Genomic DNA, 27,148 nt, shown 5'->3' on the forward strand with positions numbered 1-27,148 from the left:
TTGACTGTGGGGCTGTTCCTTCTTCACAAGCTCCTTTCTTAGCTGTTGTAAGGATATACGGTAGTTAACAGAGACGAGACTAGGCAGCTAGGCTAACGTTACCACTGAGCTATATTAACTGGAACGTTACAGCAGGCTGCCCTACCCACACTATACCAGTAAACAACGTAGCGTAAAGCGTCAAGGTTAGATTTGTAAAACCAACATTTGCTCCAAAAGGAATTAAATCATAAAGTTAATCAAAATGCCACGGAAACATTGGCTAGCTTAATCAACACAGGAGTGGATCGGATAATTTCCCCTAGTGAGGCCGAGAGGAGCCTCCACTTCCGGTCCGGGCTGAGAGCACAGCAGCCCGGAGGAGAAATCTCCGACAACCAAAATCAGATTTTCGTACAGGCGTCATTTTGATAAACTGATCTCATAGTGGGACTCTTCCTGATTACTTTTGGCGAGACAAAAAATATTACAACTTAAAGTGTAATATTTACAGAGCTAGACTGTATATAAATACACAACGCACTGTGCGCATTCTAGAAACAGCAGCTCTACATAAGAAAGTTCAGAGGGGCGTGGAGCTCTCGCAGGTTCTCAATCAAAGGCGCTAGTGCGCATGCTCTGGTTCACTGATCTCGCAGGATTTTGGCTTCAATACACATACAGGGCGGAGATACGGACGCTCTCTCCATTCATATTATAACTCAATGGTCGAGACGGGCGACTCAGCTTGGCTCTACGGGTCTCTCGCAACCAGCTTTGTGTTAGCATGTTTCCTCTACAGATGCTTTGAGAGGTTTGATGTCGTGTTCGCAGCGGTAGATAGCTGCTTCTGTCCAGGGCAAAGTTTGCAGTGTCACATTCTTGTCCTTCCGCGCAACAAATTCGAAGTAATGTGCATATCTCCACCCCTCAAAAGTTGTTGTAGAAGACGGCGAGGCGGGTGCTACTGCGCGTTTTTTGGCAGATTGCAATCCAATTATTAAGGAGTGTACCGCACTGCTCCCACTTCACTTTAAGACGTATTTGCGAGCGGTATTTATAGCCCCCATCGCTGTATGTGGGTTTCTCTTATGGTTTACATTTCATTTCATTTTATTTTGTCCAATATTCAAATATTCCAGAATTGCATGCTGTGTTACAAATAAATATTATTTCTATCTAACACTTTTTAGCCTGATTTAATTGTAAAACAGAGTGTAAACAGTTATCCCCCTCAAAGCTTTCTGGGAAATTTAACCTGTGGAAGAGGAAAGTGGATGAGTTCCCAGCATGCCCTGGGGTAGTGTTTTGTTTGTATTTTTTTTTTGTCAATGTTTGTCAATTGTTTGTTTGTCAATGTGTTTTGGAGGTTAAAATTATTTCTTCTTCTATATGCATGATGTTAGTTATCTGCAAATGTGTGTCGACTAATAGTGCTGTTCTGCATGCTAATACAAAGTTGAAATGTTGGCACCATGGGTGATTCTGCTGTGCAGTTAAGTGACCCGTCTGATGGGGCACAGGATCTGCTATTAAAACAGAGATCTTTTCTCTCTATACTTATCTTGGTAGTAGGCAAGTAACGAGTTAAGTGTTTGATTAGTAACTGTAATGTGATTACTGAACTTAGGGACAGTAGTGCCTTACACTACTCGTTACCGACAAAAGTAATGTGATTACAGTAATACACTGATGATGACGCAAGAGAACACGTACCTTGAATTTGGCAAATATAGGGACGGGTGGTGTTCCTGCACATGTTTCCCTGGCCATCTGTGCTAAGGTATCCAAAATATTCCCACTTTGTATTTTTCGACGGGGGAAAAGTTCTGGGGGTTCTCGGGTTCTCCTCGTTCAGCAGCCATTATCACGTAGAACTACAACAGCCTACGCATGGTTGTAAACGATTGACTTGATGACTTCTTGATGATCAGTCAGTGATCATCACAAACCGCTTTCACACCGGCCTTGAAAGCGGTAAATGTTGCGGAATATGTAATCCGCGTCTCCGATGTGAAAGTGATGAAAGCGGAGCCGTGGATAATTGTGTTACGCCTTTCGTTCTGCCAGTGGAGGTAGTCATAACGCCGGATCGGCCGCCATCCCCTCTCCACCTGAAAGCGTAGGAGCGGCGACACGGAATGGTGCGAATGGTCAGCTCATTCATAAAAAAAACTAGAACGACCGCAACGCGGACTTATGCCTCCGCATTAGTTCATTCTGGAGTCCAAATCGCCATTTGAGGCAAATTGGAAGAGATTCCGTCAAGGCGCTCCTGTGATGTTGCGTTACAGAGCTTGGAAATTGGGTGTGTGAGAGGTCACAGTGAGCTTGAACTTTGACCACCAAAATGTAATCAGTTCATCCTTGAGTCCAAGTCGATGTTTGAGACAAGTTTGATTAAATTCCGTCAAGGCATTCCTGAGATATCGCGTTAACAAGCTTGAAAATGGCGTTCGAGAGCTCACCTTGACCTTTGACCTTTGACCACCAAAATGTAATCAGATCATCCTTGGGCCTAAGTGAATGTTTAAGGCGAATCTGATGAAATTTTGTCAAGTTGTTCCTCAGATATGGCGTTAACAAGCTTGAAAATGGCGTTCGAGAGGTCACAGTGACCTTGACCTTTGACCTTGGACCACCAAAATCTAATCAGATCATCCTTGGGCCTAAGTGAATGTTTAAGGCGAATCTGATGAAATTTTGTCAAGTTGTTCCTCAGATATCGCGTTAACAAGCTTGAAAATGGCGTTCGAGAGGTCACAGTGACCTTGACCTTTGACCTTGGACCACCAAAATCTAATCAGATCATCCTTGGGCCTAAGTGAATGTTTAAGGCGAATCTGATGAAATTTTGTCAAGTTGTTCCTCAGATATCGCGTTAACAAGCTTGAAAATGGCGTTCGAGAGGTCAGTGACCTTGACCTTTGACCTTGGACCACCAAAATCTAATCAGATCATCCTTGGGCCTAAGTGAATGTTTAAGGCGAATCTGATGAAATTTTGTCAAGTTCCTCAGATATCGCGTTAACAAGCTTGAAAATGGCGTTCGAGAGGTCACAGTGACCTTGACCTTTGACCTTGGACCACCAAAATCTAATCAAATCATCCTTGGGCCTAAGTGAATGTTTAAGGCGAATCTGATGAAATTCCATCAAGGCGTTCCTCAGATATCGCGTTAACAAGCTTGAAAATGGCGTTCGAGAGGTCACAGTGACCTTGACCTTTGACCTTGGACCACCAAAATCTAATCAGATCATCCTTGGGCCTAAGTGAATGTTTAAGGCGAATCTGATGAAATTCCATCAAGGCGTTCCACAGATATCGCGTTAACAAGCTTGAAAATGGCGTTCGAGAGGTCACAGTGACCTTGAACTTTGACCTTGGACCACCAAAATCTAATCAGATCATCCTTGGGCCTAAGTGAATGTTTAAGGCGAATCTGATGAAATTCCATCAAGGCGTTCCTCAGATATGGCGTTAACAAACATCCGTACGGACGGACGGACGGCCGGCCGGCCGTACGTACGTACGTACGTACGTACGTACGGACGGACAACCCGGATCTATAATGCCTTCGGCCTGGCTTCGCCGGCGGAGGCATAATTACAGGGGAAACCACCTCACAGCAAGAAAGGCATAAGTGAACGTAAAAAAAAGTAGCCTATACAATCATGACTGCAACAGGGGCGCCAGGAGGAATGCTCCTTGCCTACACTATGACAAAGTAGCTTTGGCTATTTATGCTCAAACGATGTTGACATTAGTAGGTAAAATTAACGGATATAATAATAAGCTTCAGAGGACGTCTCTTAGGCGTGCATCTGTCTGTGGCGAGTTGGTCTGAGGATATTCCCTCTGTTCGTCTCTCAAAACAATCCCAATTGGGGAAACCAGCTCCAGAACTGCAATCTGTCTAGCCAGTCCTCATTTGTGTCGACTATTGATGTTGTGTTGTCTGACCATCTTTGCATCTTTTTTTAAATGGAAATCTCCCCTGAGATCATTACTAGGTCACAAACCGTTAAAAGACGACACATTAATGCAGGGGTGTCAGACTCATATTAGGTAGAGGGCCGGATTTGTTCAACTGAGACCTCATGGGGGCCGGATTTTTTTTTTTACTAAAATCAATTCGACTCATTTACCCATTTACTTCACAAAAGAAATACTGCTCTTTCCATTTCTCTTGAAACTGCCTGCATTCCATGTCAACCCTTCTCTTTTTCGACAGCATCTTGTTGATTCCTTTGTTTTTTGGTAGGTAGCCGAATGCGCGATTCAATTCCAGCGTGGCATCATGGCGGCTTTGTTTACACCTGATGACCTACTGACATACTTCCTTGTAGTGCAGGTTAATTAACTTATGAATGAACTCTTAGCTTGCTTATTAGCCACACATAGTTCATGATAATGGGGTGCGAATTTAATAATAATATTAAAATATATATATATATATATATATATATATATATTCCAATTCAATCAGGAGAGGCCAGTTGGTAGGATTAGACAAACTTTATTTAGCAATCGGCATGCATGGCAAATACTTTGGCGCTTGACTCCATTGGCCAGTGGCGCTGCTCTTGAGGCAAGAGGAGGGCACCTGCATAGGCTAGGAGATCCCCCCCCCGTGGGGGATCGGGAGTCAAGACTCGTTGGTGGTGGACTGGGGAGGTGGGTGGGGCAAAACAACGCTTCGGAGGCCGGCTTCAAGGGAGATGGACTGCCGTGGGCTGCTGCTGCTGCTATGATCGGCCAGAGAGAGAGAGGTGACTTAGAACCCTTGCTATATATATGAGGATTAACTGACGTCATGTTTGACGTCATAGCAGACGTCATACTAGGATTTTTGACCACGTTGAGATCGGATTACGCGTGAGTGGCCTTCTGCTTGAACTATGGTCGGGAGACCTCACTTCAATCAGGAGAGGCCAGTTGGTAGGATTAGACAAACTTTATTTAGCAATCGGCATGCATGGCAAATACTTTGGCGCTTGACTCCATTGGCCAGTGGCGCTGCTCTTGAGGCAAGAGGAGGGCACCTGCATAGGCTAGGAGATCCCCCAAAAGGAAGATCTGATTACCGGAAGTTAATTGAGATCTGCAGGCGCCAGTAGTTGATTGTACTTTTCTGGCCTTCGACCTTTTAGCGACTTACAGCTATTTGCGGCTGGCGCTCCCAACTCGGTCGGGCCTTCGATCTTGCTTTTCCTGCCTTCGACCTTTTTAGCGACTTACAGCTATTTGCGGCTGGCGCTCCCAACTCGGTCGGGCACCTCGTGATAGCGCTTCCCAGCTTAGCCTACCTGGCCGCCTTGGCGCTTCACGATTGTACTTTTCCTGCCTTCGACCTTTTTAGCGACTTACAGCTATTTGCGGCTGGCGCTCCCAACTCGGTCGGGCACGTGATAGCGCTTCCCAGCTTAGCCTACCTGGCCGCCTTGGCGCTTCACGATTGTACTTTTCCTGCCTTCGACCTTTTTTAGCGACTTACAGCTATTTGCGGCTGGCGCTCCCAACTCGGTCGGGCACCTCGCGATAGCGCTTCCCAGCTTAGCCTACCTGGCCGCCTTGGCGCTTCGCGATTGTACTTTTCCGGCCTTCGACCTTTTAGCGGCTAACGGCTATTTGCGGCCGGCGCTCCTAACTCGGTCGGGCCTTCGATCTTGGTACATTAGAGTTTAGCTTGGCGCTTCCCGGCTTGGCCTACTTGGCTGCCTTGGCGCGACTACCCTGACTTTTTTGCTCTCTCTTTCTCTTTCCCCCCCAAAAATTGGCGCCTTACCTGACTTAAGGCGCTTCCCGGCTTGGCCTTCCTGGCCGCCATGGCGCCTTACCTGACTTAAGGTGCTTCCCGGCTTGGCCTTCCTGGCCGCCATGGCGCCTTACCTGACTTAAGGCGCTTCCCGGCTTGGCCTTCCTGGCCGCCATGGCGCCTTACCTGACTTAAGGTGCTTCCCGGCTTGGCCTTCCTGGCCGCCATGGCGCCTTACCTGACTTGGCGCTTCCCAGCTTGGCCTACTTGGCCGCCTTGGCGCCTCACCATTTTAACTTGGCCTTCTTGGCCCCCTGACTTGGCCTTCTGACTGACCCTGACTTTCTCTGGCTCTCTCTCTTTCCCCCCCCTTTTTGGCCCCCTGACTTGGCCTTCTGACTTTCTCTGGCTCTCTCTCTTTCCCCCTACTCTTTGTCTATCTCCTCTTGTTGTGTTAGTGCTTGCAGCGAGGTGGATGAGGGAAGCTGCACCGTTGAGAATCCCTGCCCTCCCAGCGCCCTCCGGAGAGGGACACATGAGTTGGGCGAGGGCACCGACGTGCCTACCGGGCAGGCCCGGATTTACTCAGCGAAAGTGTGGTGTTTAGGAATATTTGATTGGGTACTGCTTCATCGATTCATGCTAGAGATAGGGTTGCTGTAGGACGACGGGACCCCCGGGCGACTCCACCCGCAAGCCGCGCTCGTGCGACGGAGCGGGGAGGAAGCGCATTAAGCCCCCCGCCTCCCCCGGAAGGGGAGAGCGAGTAACGGGCACCCGGAGGCGCACGACACGAGGAGTGGAGCGCTCCCCGTGCCGCACTTAATTTCAGGTTCCGAGGTCGGATGGCGTCCGGTTACCAGACAGCCCCTGCCCGAGGCGCCCCGTGTCAAGCCCGCCGCTCCCACTCCAGGAGACGTCGGGACAGGCCACGGGGACGAGTGCCCCGGGAGGGACCGCAGCGTCCGGTCGGATCGGCCGTCCAGAGTCAGAGGTGTTCAACGCGCGCCCGCCGCCACGCAGCCTCTCCCCGGGGGGAGAGAGAGACGCGACGGACGGACGCGGCCTCGAGCCAGGCCGGGACAGAGGAGGGGGTTACCCCCAAAAACCGGGAGATTTACTGCGCCTTACTGGGCGCCGTGCTTTTCGGGGGCCACCACCAACGAGACATTATTTGGCACGGACGTCCGGGACACTGTTTGTTGCCATGCTTGCCGATGCAGGGAGGAGGGTCCTTTGGGCCGCCGGTATGGCCACCCGCTCCGGGCGGATGTGGCTGGAGAATGCTGATGAAGACCGGCGGCCCGTTTGCTGGAGGGAGGCGGAGGACACTCCTTGCGCGGCGGCTGAGGTGGCCGCTCCGATCCTGAAGGAGTGGCTGGAGAAGTTCTTCGTCGGGAGGTTGCACTTCTGGAGCGTCCGCTTGGGGTGCAGGACGAACCAGGATCTTGTCATGTGGTGACGAGCGGCTTGGAGAAGCGCTGAAGCTGGGGTGCCAAGGCCTCTCGGGCACTCTGGGCGGACCGAAAGGTCCATGGGGCGAACGGCTCACTCTGGCGGCAACAGCTGAAATGTAGTGCTTAATGCATGAGATATAAAGAAACTGGTTAATAAACAAGTGAGAAAGCGATGGTTTCACCGCCTTGCAAGTGCACCATGGACTGCTAGTTGCACCTCGCAGTGATATGTTATGGTTGGCCACATATAGCGATGGGGTTCGCAGCCTCTTGTTACCTGACTAGCGTGACACTGTATCAATTATTTTAGCTTTGGTATTGTTTATGGTTAAGAAGGGGCAAAGCCGTCTCTACTTTCTGAGACGGCTGAGGTCCTTCAACGTCTGCCGGGCCGTGCTGAGGATGTTCTATGAGTCGGTAGTGGCTAGTGCCTTCCTGTATGCTATTGTGTGCTGGGGCAGCAGGCTGAAGGCAGCGGATGCCAACGACTCAGCAACTGATCCATAAGGCCTGGGGCTGGATCTGGGCTCTCTGACTGCGGTGTCAGAGAAGAGAACGTTGTCCAGGCTACGTTCCACCATGAACGATGACTCGCACCCACTCCGCGGCGTGCTAGTCGAACACAGGAGTACGTTCAGTGAGAGACTGATTCCGCCTAGATGCAGTACGGAGAGGCCCGGGGAATCATTCCTGCCTGTGGCCATTGGTCTATTTAATGCCTCTCTTAAAAGAGCACCTCGGAGACGCTCAGTCTCCCTGAGACTGAGCCAGCCGATAGGTTAACTGTGCCTGGCTGAGCCACGTGTAACGTATAGGGCAAGCCGATTTAATATGGTCCAGGGTGCAATAATGATAATTGGCACGGAATGTATACTTGCCTGACGTATTTTGTATTTTTGCTACTTACATTCCACTTATTTTTGCTTCTAGCGCATTTACTAGTTATTCTATGCTATGTTGTGTTTTTTTTTTTTTTTTTTTTTTTTTTTTTTTTTTTTTTGCTTATTGCTTACTACTGCATTTGCATTGCATTTACTACTGTTTATTTTAAGCTGTGTGTTCTGTGAGCGAGCTACTGTAACGTAAGTAATTCTGATTCTGCTTCTGAAGAAATGCCAGAGGCATTTTACTTTGAAATTCGTTGAGCACAGGAAGTGGTGTATTAAGACCGGGTAGCTTGACACGGAAAAGACGTCAGCATTTCCCTGGGCCGTCTGGGTTCGGTCTGAAAGTTGTGCAGTCATTCTAGCTGATGCTCAGACAAGCTCCACGGGCCAGGGGTGTTAGAATGGCCCCTTGCGTGGTTATTATTATTATTATTATTATTATTAAGTTGTGACTCCCGCTGGCCATTTGCCAGAAAGCGATTTCCGCCAGCGTTGCCGGACGTACGATAATTATTGTATGTGTACAATAATTTCGACCTCTGTACGGAATACGTCTGAATTTTACTGGACTGGTAGATTGCCCGTTTAAATACTGAAGTAATGATACTTTCCTCATGGGTCCTTTCGCGTCCGCGGGTGGCTGGTCCTCCCTATGGGTCCTCCGGGGTATGCTTGGTGTGCTGTGGTCGTCGACCCCGTCCTTGGTAGAGCCTGGGGACGCGATGATCGCGGTGCGGAAGCCTGAATGCTTGGACGCCTGGACATGCTGCTTGCTGAACGAAAATGTTAGTCACTGATTGTCAGTCTGAAAGTCTGTTGTTGACTTGGGGCGGACTCCTGGCTGGAGGGAAATGGCCGCTTTGCTTGAGCCGATTTGCTCCGTGAATGGAGATGGCAAGGAAAGATTGACGACGTGAGAGACAGCGTCGGCGGCCCCTCGCAGTGGAGCGCCCCGCGTTGGCCGCCTGCGGCCCGGCCGTCTCGGAAGGCCAATGCGCTCCGTGCCGACCCGGAACAGGGTATGCAAAACAACGCTTCGGAGGCCGGCTTCAAGGGAGATGGACTGCCGTGGGCTGCTGCTGCTGCTATGATCGGCCAGAGAGAGAGAGGTGACTTAGAACCCTTGCTATATATATGAGGATTAACTGACGTCATGTTTGACGTCATAGCAGACGTCATACTAGGATTTTTGACCACGTTGAGATCGGATTACGCGTGAGTGGCCTTCTGCTTGAACTATGGTCGGGAGACCTCACAACATCTCGCAGGCCGGATGAAACCTGCCCGCGGGCCGGATCCGGCCTGTGGGCCGTATCTCTGACATCCCTGCATTAATGCAAGCACTAGTGCACTGTTTATGGAGACATTTTCCTTATCATCTTCTCCCCAATCAGCCTCTGTCAATGACATTCTCGATAACTTCAATTCAACAATCCTGAATGTTATTGATAGTGTGGCGCCTATTAGGATAGAAATGCTGTCTGGCAAGATTAAAACACCCTGGAGGAATGCTGCCTCCGTTAGGGAAAAAATAAAGATTGCAGGAAAGCTGAGCGTAAATGGCGGAAAACTAATCTTCATATTCACTATGCTATCTACAAAGAAAGCCTTCACTCCTACAACCTCGAACTGAAAAGGTCGAGACAATCGTTCTTTTCCGAGATCATTAACAAAAATTTAAACAATGCACGCATCCTATTTGCCACAGTTGATAGACTGAATAATCCGCCGCTTAGTGTAGCACCTGAGTTTCGCTCCACGGTCAAATGTAATGAGTTTGCTGCCTTTTTTACGGACAAAATTATTAATATCAGGCAAGCTATTAGTGGCTCCACACTAAGAAATGCACCCTACCCACAGAACCCTAGCTCGATAAATTTGTCCCAGTTCAGCGCTATTGACCATACAATTTTAGAGGAAACTGTGCAAGGCCTTAAATCACCTTTGTGTTGTCTCGACACCCTTCCAACAAGTTTTTTTAGGTGTTTATAACTGCTTGTCGTCTGACTTATTGCAAATAGTTAATGGCTCCCTTCTGACCGGCACCTTTCCTGAGTCCCTGAAAACTGCAGTTATTAAACCCTTACTAAAAAAGCGTAGCCTTGATGCATCGGTAATTAGTAACTACAGATCAATATCTAATCTACCCTTTATAGGCAAAATAATTGAAAAGGTTGTTTACCTACAACTCAATAGATTCCTAACCTCAAACAATCTCCTAGATAAACTCCAATCAGGCTTCCGCCCCCAGCACAGCACTGAAACCGCGCTTACTAAAGTCATAAATGACATTAGAATGAACTCAGACTCAGGCAAAAATTTGATTCTAGTGCTATAGAGAGCCGCAGTAACGAGTCCGGAAATCATCGATGCTAACAGCCCTGGTTCTTCACAGTTTTCGCCTATGGGAGTTTTGAATGGGTTTTTGGCGCGATGCTTCTAATAATCTCTCTGGGCAACGCTGGCTTAATCAAACGCGAACCAGTGTTTAGTAATATCATCTTCACGCATGAGGACCACTTTTATGAGTTTTGAAGCTTTTACGTGGCGTTAAAAGGGCGGCTAGCTAGCAAACGGCTAAATGAGACTACACTTTTGAGTCGATGGGGATATATACGTCAATAACGTCACCACTTCAAGGACGAACACGGAAATTATCTTTCCCTCACCTGGTTCAGCCCCGTTCAGGCCGGGGTAATCAGTGCACACATCAACAACAGTCCAGGTTGAGTGCTGACGTGACGTGGAAGCCTATGCGACAGTGTGTAGTTCTGGATTAGCTTAGCATGAGCTTTTTACTTCTAGGGCTCGCAGTTACGCTTCAAAACTCATGAAAGTGGTCCTCATGTGTGAAGATTATCCCGCTGAACCTTGGTTCGCGTTTGATTAAACTTGCGTTGCCCACAGACATTATTCGAAGCATCGTGCCAAAAACCCATTCAAAAATCCCATAGACAGAAACAGTGAAGAACCAGGAAGTTCGGGACTTCCGCATTCAGCCTACAAAAATACGTCATCCCTGCGGCTCTCTATAGGATCTTAGTGCTCCCTTTGATACTGTTGACCACTCAATATTATTGGACAGGCTGGAAAACTGGGTTGGGCTATCGGGTACGGTCCTCCAGTGGTTCAGGTCCTATCTCCAAGACAGGAAGTACTTCATTTCCATTGGCAATTACCAGACATGGGACCAAGTCACTTCGGTCCAAGTCTCAAGTAAGTCCCAAGTCATTTGGTCCAAGTCTCAAGCAAGTCCCAAGTCATTTTGTTTTGGGCAAGTCAAGTCAAGTCACAGGTTTTGTCAAGTCAAGTCAAGTCGAGTCCTTAGTTAAGGCAAGTCAAGTCCCAAGTCAAGTCACTTCCCCCCCCCCCACGACCAAGATAGTGCAGTCTTACCTTGACAGATGCAGTATTAAAGCATGGTATTAATACTTGTCTAATAGTGATATTATTATCAGTGATACAGTATCTAACCTGTTAAAAATGAATTGAATTTGTCATTACTATTCAGTGAAATAAATGTAATCATACAAAAGTTTATAACTTTATAAACGCTTATTTATTTCTATAACTGCTTCAAAATCATAATCCTCCGCGTCAGTTTTAAACAGTGAAATACTGACAGCCAGACTAAAATGTAATCAAACAAAAACAAATAACTTAAACATTAAACAATCAAAACAGAATGTAAAAAATATGAAATAAACATTTCCTCTCAATCACTGTTAAACAGTGAATTACTACAACATCAAACTTTCTTAGATTCTGCCCCTGTCCCGTCTACCCTGTGCTGCCAACTCTTTTCCAAGCAAAGTCGCTATTGGTTGCTCAGAAAGTCGCTAGAAAACAAACAAACAAAAACACGCGTCAGCGTAGCCGTTGTAATAATCATTGACTATCATTGTAACATTAAGTGCTGACTCCGCCCACCTGGACCAGATAGGGGAGAAGCGCTGTGTCTGTGTTTGTCAGACAAGCAGAGACAAGGAGAGAGTGTGAGAAAACCCGCACCTACACCAATCCATGGGCAACATCCATTGCGATTCACCTGGATTCAACACATTAACATTGCTTCCCATACTCAGATTTGTCGCTAGTCGCTTTTGAGAAATAAAGTCGCCAGTGGGGTCTGAAAAGTAGCTAAATGTAGCGACAAAGTAGCCAAGTTGGCAACACTGCGTCTGCCTCTGCAGAATATCTCAGCTGTGTGCAATCAGTGAGGAGTGTGATTGACAGCCAGTCATCCAATCACAACAATGTCATAAGGAGGAGCATGACTGAATGACAATTTGTCATTGGATGACTCAGTCAGGCATTGTCGTGATTGGATGACTGGCTGTCAGTCACGCTCCAATTAAATGTTTTCTAATGCCGTTCCAGCTGCACTCGCCTGCATGCACTCTGCATGACGCTACCGGACAGACAGAGACACTTGACAATGTTATGTTATTATTTCATTGTTTACTTTCAACTTTAAACTAACAAACACAAACAAGTCATCCAAGTCATCACCTCTCAAGTCAAGTCAAGTCTCGAGTCTTTAACTTCCAAGTCCAAGTAAGTCTCAAGTCATTTATGGTTTTGTCAAGTCAAGTCACAAGTCATCAAAACAGGGACTCGAGTCGACGTCACCAAGTCTCAAGTGCCCATCTCTGGCAATTACACATCTGACCGAACTAGTATGACATGTGGGGTGCCTCAAGGATCCATTATGGGGCCCGTTCTATTCAACCTTTATATGCTCCCTCTAGGCCTAATTATGCATAAAAACAAAATAGCTTACCATAACTACGCAGACGACACCCAACTGTATATAACTCTTTCCTCAGGTGGTCTCTGCTCTCTCCAAGAAAGAACTTAGGCAACTCCAGCTCATTCAGAATGCTGCTGCTAGAGTTCTAACATAGACTAAGAAAGCTGATCATATTACTCCAGTTCTTAGGTCCTTACACTGGTTGCCAGTGTGTCATAGAATATATTTTAAAATACTGTTACTAGTCTACAAATCACTTAACGGCCTAGGCCCAAAATACATCGCTGAATTGCTCCCACGTTACGAACCGTCTAGACCTCTCAGGTCAGCAGGGTCCGGCTTACTAACTGTCCCTAGGATCAAATCAAATCATGGGAAGGCCGCATTCACCCACTATGCTCCCGTTAGCTGGAACACACTGCCTGAAGACCTCAGATCTGCCCCAACTTTACTTACTTTTAAAAATAGTCTAAAGACTTTTAGGTTTACCATCGCTTTTAACTGCTGAAAAATTTTTGCTAAAAAACTGGGGCCTGGAGGACGATTAAACGATGTGTTGAATAACATCGTATCCAGGCCTGGGTTTTGCGAAAGGAGTTATCTGATTTTATGCAAACCCAATGATGTCTCAAGTCCTCTGTAAGTTGTTAGCTATTTTTGCAACTACTACGCTTGTCGCTTAATGCACTTTTTATGCTCTTTTTCAAAGTTCGGTTGTGATGCTTTTAAATGCCTATTTTATCCTCTTCTTTTATTCTTTTATTCTTTTATTTTCTTGTGTTATCCATTTTATGTGAAGCACTTTGAATTGCCTCTGTGTATGAAATGTGCTATACAAATAAACTTGACTTGACTTGACTTGTTGTGTGTTCCCTTACAAAAACTACTAACGTTATAGTATTCATGTGCATTTATAGCCTACTACTCCCCCGACGATGAGTAACTTTATGCAGCTGTTTGATATGTGGGCGCTTTCATAATGGACACTAATTAGGCTACTTCATGGGAATAATTTGCTTTGCAAAAAACTGGAACCAAAAGATAAGAATTAGCCTTGTACCTAATACATGATGGTGCCTCTGTGATCCATAAAGTCGATCAGATGAATATTGAAAGCCATGCGGCATGTGGAGAACACTGCGTTGTGGGCATATTAAGGTGAGCTCTCATCAGACTCGTGTTTAATTGTGCATTCCTTTATATCCTTTGATGTTCTAATGACCAGCTGCACGTTGAGAGCTGCTGGCGTACATCGGCGATGTTTGGTTGTTTGAATTCATTCATTCATCATACAGTAGTAGTACAGTACAGTAGTAGTAGTAGTAGTGGGGGGTACAGTGGCACAGTCGGTAGCGCTGTCGCCTCACAGTCAGAAGTTCCTGAGTTCGATTCTCGCCTGGGACACTGTGGGCGCTGTGGTTCTGTTCCCCCCCATATCTTCAGTGCCTACCGCCCAGGTGGGGTATCTTGTCGTAAGGGCCTTTCTCTCTGTGTGGAGTTTGCATGTTCTCCCCGTGCTCCCCCAGGGGGGTTTCTCCGTATATAACCCCCCCACTAAAAACATGCAGAAGATCAGATCGTCATCGTCATCCGACCAGTGACGACAACATCCGAAGTTGTAGTCCAGGCATTTTACGCAAATATGTGGGTCAACCTCACACTAATTGCAACAAAACCAAACTCAACTGATTTTGTATCCTCAATATGTCCTCAATGAAGGAAAAAAAGTGTTAAGGAAATGTATGAAGGGAAAGTTTTGAAAATGACCTAAATATGATGGTAGCCTATGGAAGCCTATGGAAGCCTTTTTTTTTTTTTTTTTAATGTGCCATAAATCTCATCACTTATATCCTGTATGTGTTTTTTGCTTCAAGGAGAAAATGAAAAAAATATAAAAAAAAATGTTAAAAAATGTTAAAAAATAAATAAATAAACGTTTTTGGTAGCATCATATAGGTCATTTTCAAAAATTTCCCTTCATACATTTCCTTAACACTTTTTTTCCTTCATTGAGGACATATTGAGGATACAAAATCAGTTGAGTTTGGTTTTGTTGCAATTAGTGTGAGGTCAAGTGACATTTTTACTGGACTATTGGTCCCCGGGCGCTGTACGAGAAAGCGACCACTGCTCCTGGCCTGCCCCCCGGAGGAAAGGACATGCCTGGATGGGTTAAATGCAGAGGACACTTTTCACCGTCCACCGTCAGCAGAGTTTTTAGCCTAGGCTACACTAACCTATGGAAATATTCATTTGGACTACTAGGAGGAGCTGGGTGGAAATGCCTCCCTTCGCCTCATTTCAATCCGGGAGGGGTGGATGTAACCTGAAAGCACACCCCGGGGCTGAAAAATGGCAGGGCTGCTTGGCCTTGTGTGAAAGCAATTTCTGTGGCAAGGCTGCCGGCGTTGCGGGCCTTCTGAATGGCAATATTGTGCGATCTGTGTGCGAAAGCGGCTACAGCTACACTGAGCCGGGGGGAGAGGCCTGCGTAAATGCACTCTGTAGACACGACTTTCTCTCAGGGAAACAGCTGATACTGTGGGGAGGCGGATAATGATTGTTACCAAAATAAATTAATTCACGTAAACTTTTAACAAAATCTTTGGACATATGCTATTCACATCAAAAAAATAACGCATTTAAAGGGTCTTGAATTTGAAATCGACTTAAGACTTTTTAATACTTTTCAAGGGTCTTGACTAAATTGATTTCCCAACTTTTACTACTTTTCAAGACCCCACGAATACCCTGTTATGATGTCATCACAATAGGCATCCTCACTAGTAAATGCAGGAGCTACATTACATCAGCGAGGAGGACAGACACACACAACCGATCACATAATCTCTCCCCGGCTTCGATTCTGGCAGAGATAATAAATGTCAAACTAAATTAAACTGTTTACAGTTTTTGCATATGTGTGAGATCATGTCTAAAATAAATCAGCATTTTCTTTCTTTCTGTGAAGTTCTCCTGTAATCATGCTAAATTCAGAAAAAGGCCTAATTTGGAAAATGCAACCGGAATGTGCCGTTTACCTGATCTGTATCAATGTAATTTTTGGAATGATAGAGTGGAACATCAGTGTGCATGCATGTAAACTAGGGGTGTGCCATATCGTAACATAATCGATATATCATTACCGTTCATTATCATATAAGAAATGTATATTGTGATATCATACACCTGTAATGTGAGCCCGTACTCCAAGTCTTTCTTCCCTTCAGCTGTCAGGCTGTTAAACACAGACAGTAGTCATTTTAAATGAATGCCTTCACTTATATGAGCGCACAACAGGCTGTACGTATCCTGTCTGTGACAAACAGGTTAGGCTTGTTCATACATACTGTATATAGATCTATATCTTTTATTTCTTATACATGTTCTCATGTCTTTACATATAGAAATATATGTATACTTTTTATTTCTTGTTCATGTTTATATGAGGCTGATCTGTTATCTCTGACATTATTTGTTTGTTTATGTTATGTCATGCTGTTACGTTACGTCCTGTCATGTCTGAAGTTGGTAGCTCACTGTGAGCTTTTGAAGGTGTTGGGTAGGCTGTGAAACTGAATTGCCCTTCTGGGATAAATAAAGTTGTCTGAATCTGAATCTGAATGCATCCCTCAGTGTCTGTTACTTCTTTTAAACATTTAAATTGCAATTTCTTATTAATTATAATAATCACCCCTTTACTATTAGTCGACCCAGCACTGAAAAAAACATGTCCTATCCAATCCCTACATAACTTTTTAGACTCATCAGGAGTCAAATGTGTTTCCTGCAGATAGATCACATCAAGTTTTTTACCTTTCAAATTGCACAGCACTTTCTTTCTCTTAATAGGATGGCGAAGGCCATTAATATTCCAACTAGCGTAGCGCAGTTTATTAATGCTATGGCTGGACATGTAAAAAAAAAATCCACAGTGTTAGTGTAAGAGCTACTCCAAATACCATGACTCTTTGTGCTAATGCCATAAACTTAAAAAAAAAAAAAAAAAAAAAAAAACAATAAACATGAAACACACATGGTACAGTCCTTGAGAAGCAACGGATAAAGCCCTATAACAGGGCTCAGTGCATAGCGCCAGCACCAAGACAAGGCACATATACCAAAAACAAAACAAAAATAATTAAGGTCCATGACCTAAGCTGATTCAGCTGAGCACTCCAGACAGCATCCGCGCGACTGTCCAGAGAGAAGAAAAAAAGAAAAGTCACTTTGAAACTAGTAATGTATGCCTGAATCCTTAAGGGAAAAAGAAAAAAAAAAAGAAAAAAAACAGGCCTGGCCAGGTGAGTAACCTATATAATGTAGGGCCGTAACTGGCAGAGTGATTTGCTTCTATGCCTTCATTTAAGACTAGAGTCGAAATGTTCAAATTCTTAAGAAATGTTAAACTTCGTGCTTTCTTTGACAAGGGCCCCCCTCCTACACAGCCTCACCCCCCACAGACTCCGAGTCAGGGACCCGACTCTACCTCTGGGTCCACAAGACTGAGGGCCAAAAGTACATTTGTACCTCCTATGTTGAATTACTCTGTGGCCACCTTTTGCAGGCTGGTCGAACAAGACACTGTACAGAAGGTACGTCAGTACTATAAGAAGAAACTTTACTCCAACATTGAACTTGATGAAAGAAAAGCCCTACTGTCTCTGTCTAATGATTCTTCCATTGTCATCAAGAATGCTGATAAAGGGGGTGCTATTGTAATACAGAATAAAGAAGCATATAGAACAGAAGTTCTGCGACAACTTGGTATGACTCAGTTTTACACTCCTTTAATAGGAGACCCCACAATTAAATTTATGCAGAAGGTTGACAATTTTTTGAGTAATGCTTTGAGCAATTCTTTGATCAGTCAGGATGAATATAAATTTTTGATACAGAAACATCCTGTACGTCCAGTGTTTTATACACTTCCTAAAATACACAAGAGTTGTATAGAGCCTATACCAGGAAGGCCTATTGTTGCTGGCTGTGGGTCAATCACAGAGCCCATTTCTCAATACATTGATTGCCACATAAAACATAGTGTGACACAACTTCCATCTTACCTTAAAGATACGACTGATTTTTTGAATAAATTAAACTCTTTACAACGTATTTCAAGAGAATAGCTTGTTGTGCACGATGGATGTCAATAGTCTATACACCAATGTACCCCATGAGGAGGGTTTGGTGGCCTTATCATATTTTTTAGAGAAAAGATCAGCTCTGACACCCCCTAGTGATTTTCTGGTGGACCTTTCTAAGCTTGTGTTGAATACCAATTATTTTAAGTTTGAAAATGCTTTCTATCTTCAATGCCAAGGTGTGAGTATGGGAAGTCCTTGTTCGCCCAATTACGCTAATCTATTTATGGGGAAGTTTGAAGAAGATTTCGTGTATCACAATAATCCTTTCTCAGAATTGTTACATTGCTGGTTGAGATTCATTGATGACATTTTTTTCATCTTCACGGGGTCTCTCAATGAACTGGAAGAATTCAAGGTATACATTAACTCCAGACTATCCTCTATTTCATTTACTTTAGATCACAGTTTAGAATCTATTTCATTTTTAGATGTTTTGGTGACTAAATCGGAACATCTTATGACCAAGGTATATAGAAAACAAACTGACAGGAACAGCTTCCTGGACTTCTCCAGCTTCCATCCCCCTAGTCTCAAGAAAGGTTTGCCTTACAGCCAGCTTCTGAGAACGAGGAGAATTTGCAGCACTGATAACACTTTTGAGGAACAAGCCTCTGAACTATGTGAACGGTTCATAGTTAAAGGATATAATTTGAGGGGGGAGACCAATTTAAAAACACTGAGGGCACGAACAACAATGAAATCCTTTTGTATTTCAATCCGTGGGGTGAAGCTCAGGAACAGTATGGATGCTGAGCTCAAACAATGTTTAAGCGTGAACAATTTCAAAAACAAATATAAGGAACATTTATTTAAAAGGTACAAGTTATGTATATGAAGTGATTAATAGCATGGTATGATTATTTATATTGTATATATATTATAATATGCACTATTGGTTAATTGTATTGTATATAATATTACTCTGTAAATACGCAAATTGGTATACATATTATTAATGGTATATTATATATATATATATATTATATATATAATATATATGTATATTGTATGTTATGTTGTATGTATATTATAATATGCACTATTAGTTAATTGTATTGTATATAATATTACTCTGTAATATTATAAGCAAATTGGTATACATATTATTAATGGTATATTATATCATATTTAACATATTATTAATAATTAATAATTTATACACTAGAACTATAAATTATATTTATTATGCAAGGTATGAATGTATTTGTATATATATATAGATATATAAATGTATATATGTGGAAGTCAATTGATAAAGAATGTGGACTGGGGGTAGGACTAAATAAGTACAGTGTACTTCATCCTACTCCTTTTCGGACCTAGTTACTGTCACGTATTCTGATTATTATTGTTTATTTTTTTATTTAATTTTTCGTTTTATTTTCTTCTTCTTTTTTTCACTTATAAATATATATATTTTGTAACATTGATACCACTTGTGTATATTACTATTTCTTTTTTTTGTGAAAGTCCGAAATAAAGCTTTCATTCATTCATTCATTCATTCATTCATTCATTCATTCATATGATAACCAAAACCTCAGTAAGAGCTTGCAGAGGGTTAGGGGCCTTAACAGACAGGACCTGCTAACACCAAAAGGCCCCTCTGTAAGGAAGTCCAATATTGTTTGTGCTACTACCTTTTCTCCTGCTTCATTAGACATTAAGAAAACCATTCTCAAACATTGGCACATCCTACACAGTGACCCCTTGGTGGGCCACGTGTTCGAGCAGCCCCCCATTTTTGCACAGAAACGTGCGAGGAACCTGAGAGATGTTCTGGTGAAAGCAGATTGCTACACACGCCCCACACATTTTTTATCACACTTACCAACTGGTAATTTTCCTTGTGGAAATTGTATCCAATGTAATGCTATGATCAGAGGGGAATTTTTTACCCACCCCCATTCTGGTAAAAAATACCACATTAATAATAGAATCTCTTGTAAAACTAAATTTGTGGTTTATTTGCTTAAGTGTCCATGTTCCTATATTTATGTGGGTAAGACTCAAAGGGAACTCAAAACTCATATTTGTGAACACAAGTGTAGCATTAGAAACCGTGATGAGAAGTCGTCTGTGGCTAGACATTTTAATTCTATGGGCCATGATGTGTGTTCTCTCAGGTTTCAGGGAATAGAGGTTGTTAACCCTTTAAAAAGAGGTGGTGATAGGGACCGAGCCTTATTACAAAGAGAGGCGTTTTGGATCCACACACTCCAGTCAGAACACCCAAAAGGATTGAATGAAGAGTTACTGTTGGGCTGTTTCCTGTAAAAGCATTTCTTTTTTGGTATTCTGGTTTTGTGTATATTTGTAGTGTCATTTGTACTTTCTTAAATGTATAGCCTACATAGGCGTCAGTCTGCCTTGTCACTTTGAAGACAACAAAATGGTTTCTTTGACTGTTTTATTATTTTAATTTTATATAAAGTCCAGTCCTTTTTATTTCTCTCCTGCTGTTACTTTGAAGACAACAGGTCGTTTTCTCGAGGCTGTGGTATGTTTCTAATACGAATTATATATATATACATTTTTTCTATCTTTGTACTCGTATTAATGCTTGTGTACTATGCTGGGTTACATTCTAGTATATCTCATCGATGCATAATGCACTTTTCAAATGTACATATATATATATATATATATTATACCCGTTTTTTTCTACACTAATTGTTTGTACTTCCTGTCTGGCTGTATTTATACGCCCTTTTCCGCCTGACACAGCACAACGCTGACGAAGGCTATCGCTGAAACGCGTACGTTGTGGTGCAACAGGAATAAAAACCCTCAAAAGGACTTTCTGAGTGCTGGCTCCTTCCCTATTTGCTTCTATGCCATGTAAAATATAATTATAGCTGTAGACTGGAAATATGGCATTGTTACTTGTTTAAACCCAAAAGAAAAACAAAATAAAAAATAATTCTCACCTGGCCTTTTCGTGTGTGTGTGTGTGTGTGTGTGTGTGTGTATCAGTTGGGGTATCACTTCATAGCCCGTACAAACTCCATGGCTTCCTTCGGATCCCCGAACGATCTGGAGCCGCCACTGGTGTTGATCCTCAGCGTGGCTGGGAAGAGCAGAGCAAACTTGATCCCGCGATCATGAAGAACTTTCTTGCACGGTGCGAATCCCTCTCTTCTGGTCTGCGTAGCTCTCGCCAGGTCAGGGAAAATCATAACGTGGCTGTCTTCCCACATGATCCGTGGTTTTTCTTTAGCCGCCAGCAGAATCCGTTCTCTGTCCTGGAACCGGAGGAATCTGGCGATGATGGTTCTGGGTCTCTCTTTGGCATCAGGGCGGCGGGCACGGACTCTCTGGGCACGGTCGATTTCAAATCCCCCGTCCGGATAATGAATTCGCAGCGCTGCTGGCAGAAATCTGTTTAGAAAGGCGATACAGTCCCCGTTCTCTTTGCCCTCTGCAATGCCGACAAATCTTAAATTGTTTCGCCTCGATCTATTTTCCAGCGCGCCCACGTTAGCTCTAAGCTCTTCCAGCTCGTTCTTAGTGGCTGGGGGGATCAGTCTCTAGCTTTGTTTGTGCATCTTCCAGAAATCCAACTATTCCTTCAACATCGTTGATTCGGGTCATAATAGACGATAACTTCTCCTCCATGGAGACCGTCGCTCTCTTGATCTCTTTCAGGTCTCCCAATTCAATACTCATCTTAGTTAGCATGACATTTATGTTAGAAATGTCCAGAGCCATGCTGCTGCTTGTGTTTGAGGGGACGCCGTCGCCGCCATGTTTTTCCATTTGTTTGTTCCCTTGTCGTCTGGTCTCGTAGCTCTTAGACAACTCTTTTTTCGTGTCTCCCATCTTATTATTAGTTAATACTGTAGCAAAGCTTGTGGGCTTGCCTCGTGAAGTGTGCTGGATCGTAGTTGAGGGCTCACGGGCAGTGGTCGATCAGAACCACAGAGATGTCGGTCCTCGGACGCGGTTGAAGGAATACCACTCGTGGCCTGGCTGGTTGTAAGGCAGCCGGCCACCAGGGCCTGGCTGGTTGTAAGACAGCCAGGATTCAGCTCGGGTTCGGATTTTGTCGTGGTAAGGGAAGACATTATGAAGTAGAAGACAAAGTAAGTAAGACGGAATATATACAGCGTCACAGAACACCTTGTTATATATGTTATGTCTGACATCGCCGATGACCTCACAGGTGAACTCTATGCTATGACATCATCGGTGACTCCGTAAAGTCCCGTCTGCCATCACAGTCAGCCTAGACCGCCTGACGTCGCCGATGACCTCACAGGTGAACTCTTCATTGTCAATGTCATCATTGTCATCATTGATGATGTCATCGTCATTACGTCGTTGGCGCGCCGGTTCGTGGGCATCGACTGCCCCAAGGACAGGCTTGATGGTGGGCCATTATGGACCCTTTTCTACAGCCGCTCCCAGATTCCTGTGGGGAATCTGTATTCTTCCAGAAATGGCCGGAATGGCCCACCAGGTGGGCCTGGTATAGGCAGGGCTTGGTTGATTATTCTGGCAGTGAGGGGGGCTGTGTTCCGCTTGGCCACCGGCCGGGTGTAGGTACGGGTCTACACGCTGTTGTCCAGTCCCGTACATCACAAGAGCCAGGATTTGGTGACTGTCCTCGTTGGCCAAGATGTGTGCAGGAGCTGGGGGTGGTCTACCCAGCTACTGCTGTAGTGAGCTGTAGTGGCCTCTGGTGGCTTGAGTTTCCAGTTGAGGAAACTCAGCGGCGTGAGGTCAGCGCGGGAGCCGCTCAGGAGCTGGGGGTCTACCCAGCTACTGCGGTAGTGAGGAGCCTCTGGTTCTGGTGGCTTGAGTTTCCAGTTGAGGAACCTCAGCGGCGTGAGGTCAGCGCGGGAGCCGCTCAGGAGCTGGGGGTCTGCCCAGCTACTGCGGTAGTGAGGGGCCTCTGGTTCTGGTGGCTTGAGTTTCCAGTTGGGGAACCTCAGCGGCGTAGGGTCGGTGAGGAAGCAGTTTGTCTGCCCTCGTTGGAGGGAGGCCTCAGCCTCACTATAGTCCTCGGCCCTTAGTGCCTCGTTGGCTGCCCCGTGGAGCACCGGTGTGGGATCCTTGCTGAGGGCACCGAAGGTCGTACACTCCTCCGGCATGGGGGGAGCCGGTCTGAGGCCACCGTAACTTGGCTTCAACTCCTCGCTCTGGTCCGCGGTTGTGTGGAGTTGGGGTGTCTCTGGCCAGCGGTCTGGGCTGAGAAGAGGGAAGGGGGGTCCGCAACCCCGACTGCTGGTGGTGAGTGCGGGAAGGGGCCTTCCCCGCGTAATGTCGACCACAACAGCTACCTGCGGTTGCGGTAGCTCGTCCTCCCACTCTACCCAGGCCTGCAGCAGTGTCTCGGGTAGGACTGGGTCATCCCAGCCTGGTTCCCATTTCCATAGGTGCTGTATGAGCAGGACAAGATGGATCCTCCCGAACTGATGGAGGGGCAAATTCCTCGGGCGGGATTCCTGCTGCAGGGCGGTGACGGGGTAAGGTTGCTCGCCTAGACCAAGGTTCGGTTCCGTAAAGGCTCTCTTGGTGCAATAGGTCTGCTCTGGGCGAATTGCCGGCGAGACGATGAGGGAGACGGCCGCCCCGTGAAGCATCTGGGGCTCCTGCCTCGCCGTCCGCAAAGGCATGTCCACTTGCTCGGACTTCTTCGCCTCCCTAGAGGCCTTGGCTGGAGTTGTCTCCATGAGCCCGGGCAGGGCCAGGAGGTGAATTCTGGGAATAGGTAGTGGCTGGTCCCGCCCTCTGTGGGGGGGGGGGGGTCCCAGCTCTCGACCCCGGCTATCCTGGGGTGGTTGATGCCGGCCGGCTGACTGTGCCCCGTGTTGTTGGTCCCAACGTTCGCCATGCCTACCTGAGTGTGGGGTATCCCAGTGGCGGGCTCGGCCGCCCCGTTGCACTGTATTGCATGCTCAGGGTCGGCGACCTCTGTCCTAGGTGGACATGTCCTAGGTGGGAGTGTTGGTGGCATTGGCACTGGAACAGGGGGTTCCGTAGTTCGGGTCGTTGGCTCTGGAGCCGCCGTGCTGACCTGACCCTGGTCGTGGGAGGTGAGAGGCACAGGTGGAACTGCCAGGTCCCCGGCAAGCAGACGGGCGCGAGGCCGGGCCGCTACGTGCTTCTGCTCGACTTGCAGCCGGGCACGAACCCGGGCCTCGTCCAGCGCCAGCTCAGCTTGCCGCAGGCGTCGGCTTCTCTCCAGGCGGCGGGTGATCCGCTCTCTAGCTTGGAGGGCCTCCTCTTGGGCCTGTTGGGCCTGTTCTTGCGCCCGCTGAGCCTCTGCTTTGACCCGTTCTTGGGCCCGCTGAGCCTCTTCTTGGACCCGTTCTCGGGCCCGCCTCGCCGCTCTGGTTTGCTCGTTCAGCTGGTCGTACTCCTCATCAGCTTCCTCCTCCTCCGCGTGTTGGCGGCGAAGGCTCTCGGTCGCCAATAGTGCCTTGTATTCCTCGTAAGCTGCCGCTCGGGCTGAGGAGCAGGAGTGGGCGCGTACGGTTGACCGTGAGCTGGTGCTAGAGTGTCGCGATGCGCCATGGTCAGTCCAGTGGCTACTAGCGCTATGATGGTGAGAGTGACTGGGGCTCCTCAACCGAGGCTCTGCTCGGGAAGAGGGCCGGACCCCTTGGTACCGGGCTGACCCATACCGGCCTGGGGTCTCCGGGTCATAGGCGAGGGCCTGGGCCGAAGATATTCCGTCATGATGGCTTGCGCCCTGATGATGGTGACTCCTGCGCCCGCTGGGGCTGCGGGATACATGGGCGTCTCTGTCGTCATAGGTCAAACCTCCATGACCTGACCTGTCCCGACTTGACTGGTGGCCAGCTTGATGGGACCTGCCAGTGCGTTGGGATTCCTTGAAGTATTCAGTGGTGTCCCGGTTGGTCTCCCTTTGGCGCGCGATCTTATGTTCGAATTCAGCCCTTGTCTGGGCTAGATCGGCTCTTCCCTGGGCTGCCTGAGCAGGGAGTCGGTTTTCCTGGTGGCTGCGGATGAGCTCCTGCCCCGATCGGATCGTCTGGTGGGAGTGTAGGGGGTCTGGCCCCTGAGTACTACTCCTGCTGTATCCAGATTCGATCTGGTGGGGAAAGGATTGCTCCTCTGGTCGGCGAGGTGCCGTGACCGGAGCGAGCTCACCTGACTCCTGTTCCATCTCTGAGCGTCGCAAGTCCTCTGATCCGGCTCGAAGGACCAATTTGTAGCGAAGCTTGTGGGCTTGCCTCGTGAAGTGTGCTGGATCGTAGTTGAGGGCTCACGGGCAGTGGTCGATCAGAACCACAGAGATGTCGGTCCTCGGACGCGGTTGAAGGAATACCACTCGTGGCCTGGCTGGTTGTAAGGCAGCCGGCCACCAAGCCAGGATTCAGCTCGGGTTCGGATTTGGTCGTGGTAAGGGAAGACATTATGAAGTAGAAGACGAAGTAAGAAGGAATATATACAGCGTCACAGAACACCTTGTTATATATGTTATGTCTGACATCGCCGATGACCTCACAGGTGAACTCTATGCTATGACATCATCGGTGACTCCGTAAAGTCCCGTCTGCCATCACAGTCAGCCTAGACCGCCTGACGTCGCCGATGACCTCACAGGTGAACTCTTCATTGTCAACGTCATCATTGTCATCGTTGATGATGTCATCGTCATTACGTCGTTGGCGCGCCGATTCGTGGGCATCGACTGCCCCAAGGACAGGCTTGATGGTGGGCCATTATGGACCCTTTTCTACAAATACATAATATATGGATCAGACGACCAACTGATACATGTATAATGTGATATATAATTAGAATAATTACTGCATGTCGAGCGGAGCTACTCCTCTAAGCGCCATCTTCATCAGCACGTCACATGACACATGTGGGTGTCACTCAATTTCTAGTTGTGATAATGACACTATTCTGACTTGTTGATGTAATGACGTTACACCGTTGCGCTGTGTAACGGTATGACGTACGTACACACAGCAACAACAAGCATGGCTGAAAGCGGCTCCATGGTGGAGGAGATAATTCCAAAAAGGGGAGTGACTTCAGTAGTGTGGAAGTGGTTTGGTTACAAAAGAGCATGTACAACAAACCATGGTAATATTTGAAGGGATAGTTGAATATTTAAAGGTAAACTTAAGTTTATGCTGACATATAAAACTATAACACTTATTTTGTGGCAATTGTATGTTCTTGAAATTAATAATAAAATATTTTTCAGCATTTTGTCATATCGTCAAGAAAATATTGTGATATTATTTTAGGGCCATATCACCTGCCTCTAATGTAAACATACTCAATGAGTGTGTGTGTGTGTGTGTGTGTGTGTGTGTGTGTGTGTGTGTGTGTGTGTGTGTGTGTGTGTGTGCGCGCATGCATGCGTGCGTGCGGACTACCTGTACGGTGAGGAAGACTTTGAAGTGCTGGCTGCAGGAGAGGATGGGGTGCAGGGAGAGCTTGTGGAGGAAGCGGCTCAGGGCTCTCCTCCGCGTCTCGATGAAAGCATCGTTGAAGCGCTCCACCATGCCCTTCACTACAAACTTCTCAGGCAGGGGCTGAGGGGACAGGGGTCACACACATCATGAGGGGGTCAGAGCTCACAGCATGAGGGGGTCAGAGGTCACACACATCATGAGGGGGTTAGAGGTCACACACAGCATGAGGGGGTTAGAGGCCACGCACAGCATGAGGGGGTCAGAGCTCACACAGCATGAGGGGGTTAGAGGCCACGCACAGCATGAGGGGGTCAGGGCTCACACATCATGAGGGGGTTAGAGGTCACACACAGCATGAGGGGGTTAGAGGTCACACACAGCATGAGGGGGTTAGAGGTCACACACAGCATGAGGGGGTCAGGGCTCACACAGCATGAGGGGGTTAGAGGTCACACACAGCATGAGGGGGTTAGAGGTCACACACAGCATGAGGGGGTCAGAGCTCACACAGCATGAGGGGGTTAGAGGTCACACACAGCATGAGGGGGTTAGAGGTCACACACAGCATGAGGGGGTCAGAGCTCACACAGCATGAGGGGGTTAGAGGCCACGCACAGCATGAGGGGGTTAGAGGTCACACACAGCATGCGGGGGTCAGGGCTCACACAGCATGAGGGGGTCAGGGGTCACACACATCATGAGGGGGTTACAGGACACACACAGTAGTCGTGTTTCCATTACCCTCAGAAATGCGCAAAA

At 46.6% G+C, this 27,148-nt stretch overlaps 1 protein-coding gene across 2 annotated transcripts in view; it reads right to left on the reverse strand.

The window, feature by feature from the left end:
* Positions 1–27,148, reverse strand: part of snx7 (sorting nexin 7) — a 184,573-nt gene that overhangs the window by 108,058 nt on the left and 49,367 nt on the right. For both annotated transcript variants that reach the window (XM_083653865.1, XM_083653864.1), the window contains one exon: positions 26,351–26,509. In XM_083653865.1, the coding sequence (XP_083509991.1) occupies positions 26,351–26,509 (159 nt within the window). The remainder of the gene's footprint in view (positions 1–26,350; positions 26,510–27,148) is intronic.

Source organism: Poromitra crassiceps (genome assembly GCF_964638095.1).
Source record: "Poromitra crassiceps genome assembly, chromosome: 2".
Lineage (NCBI taxonomy): Eukaryota > Metazoa > Chordata > Actinopteri > Beryciformes > Melamphaidae > Poromitra > Poromitra crassiceps.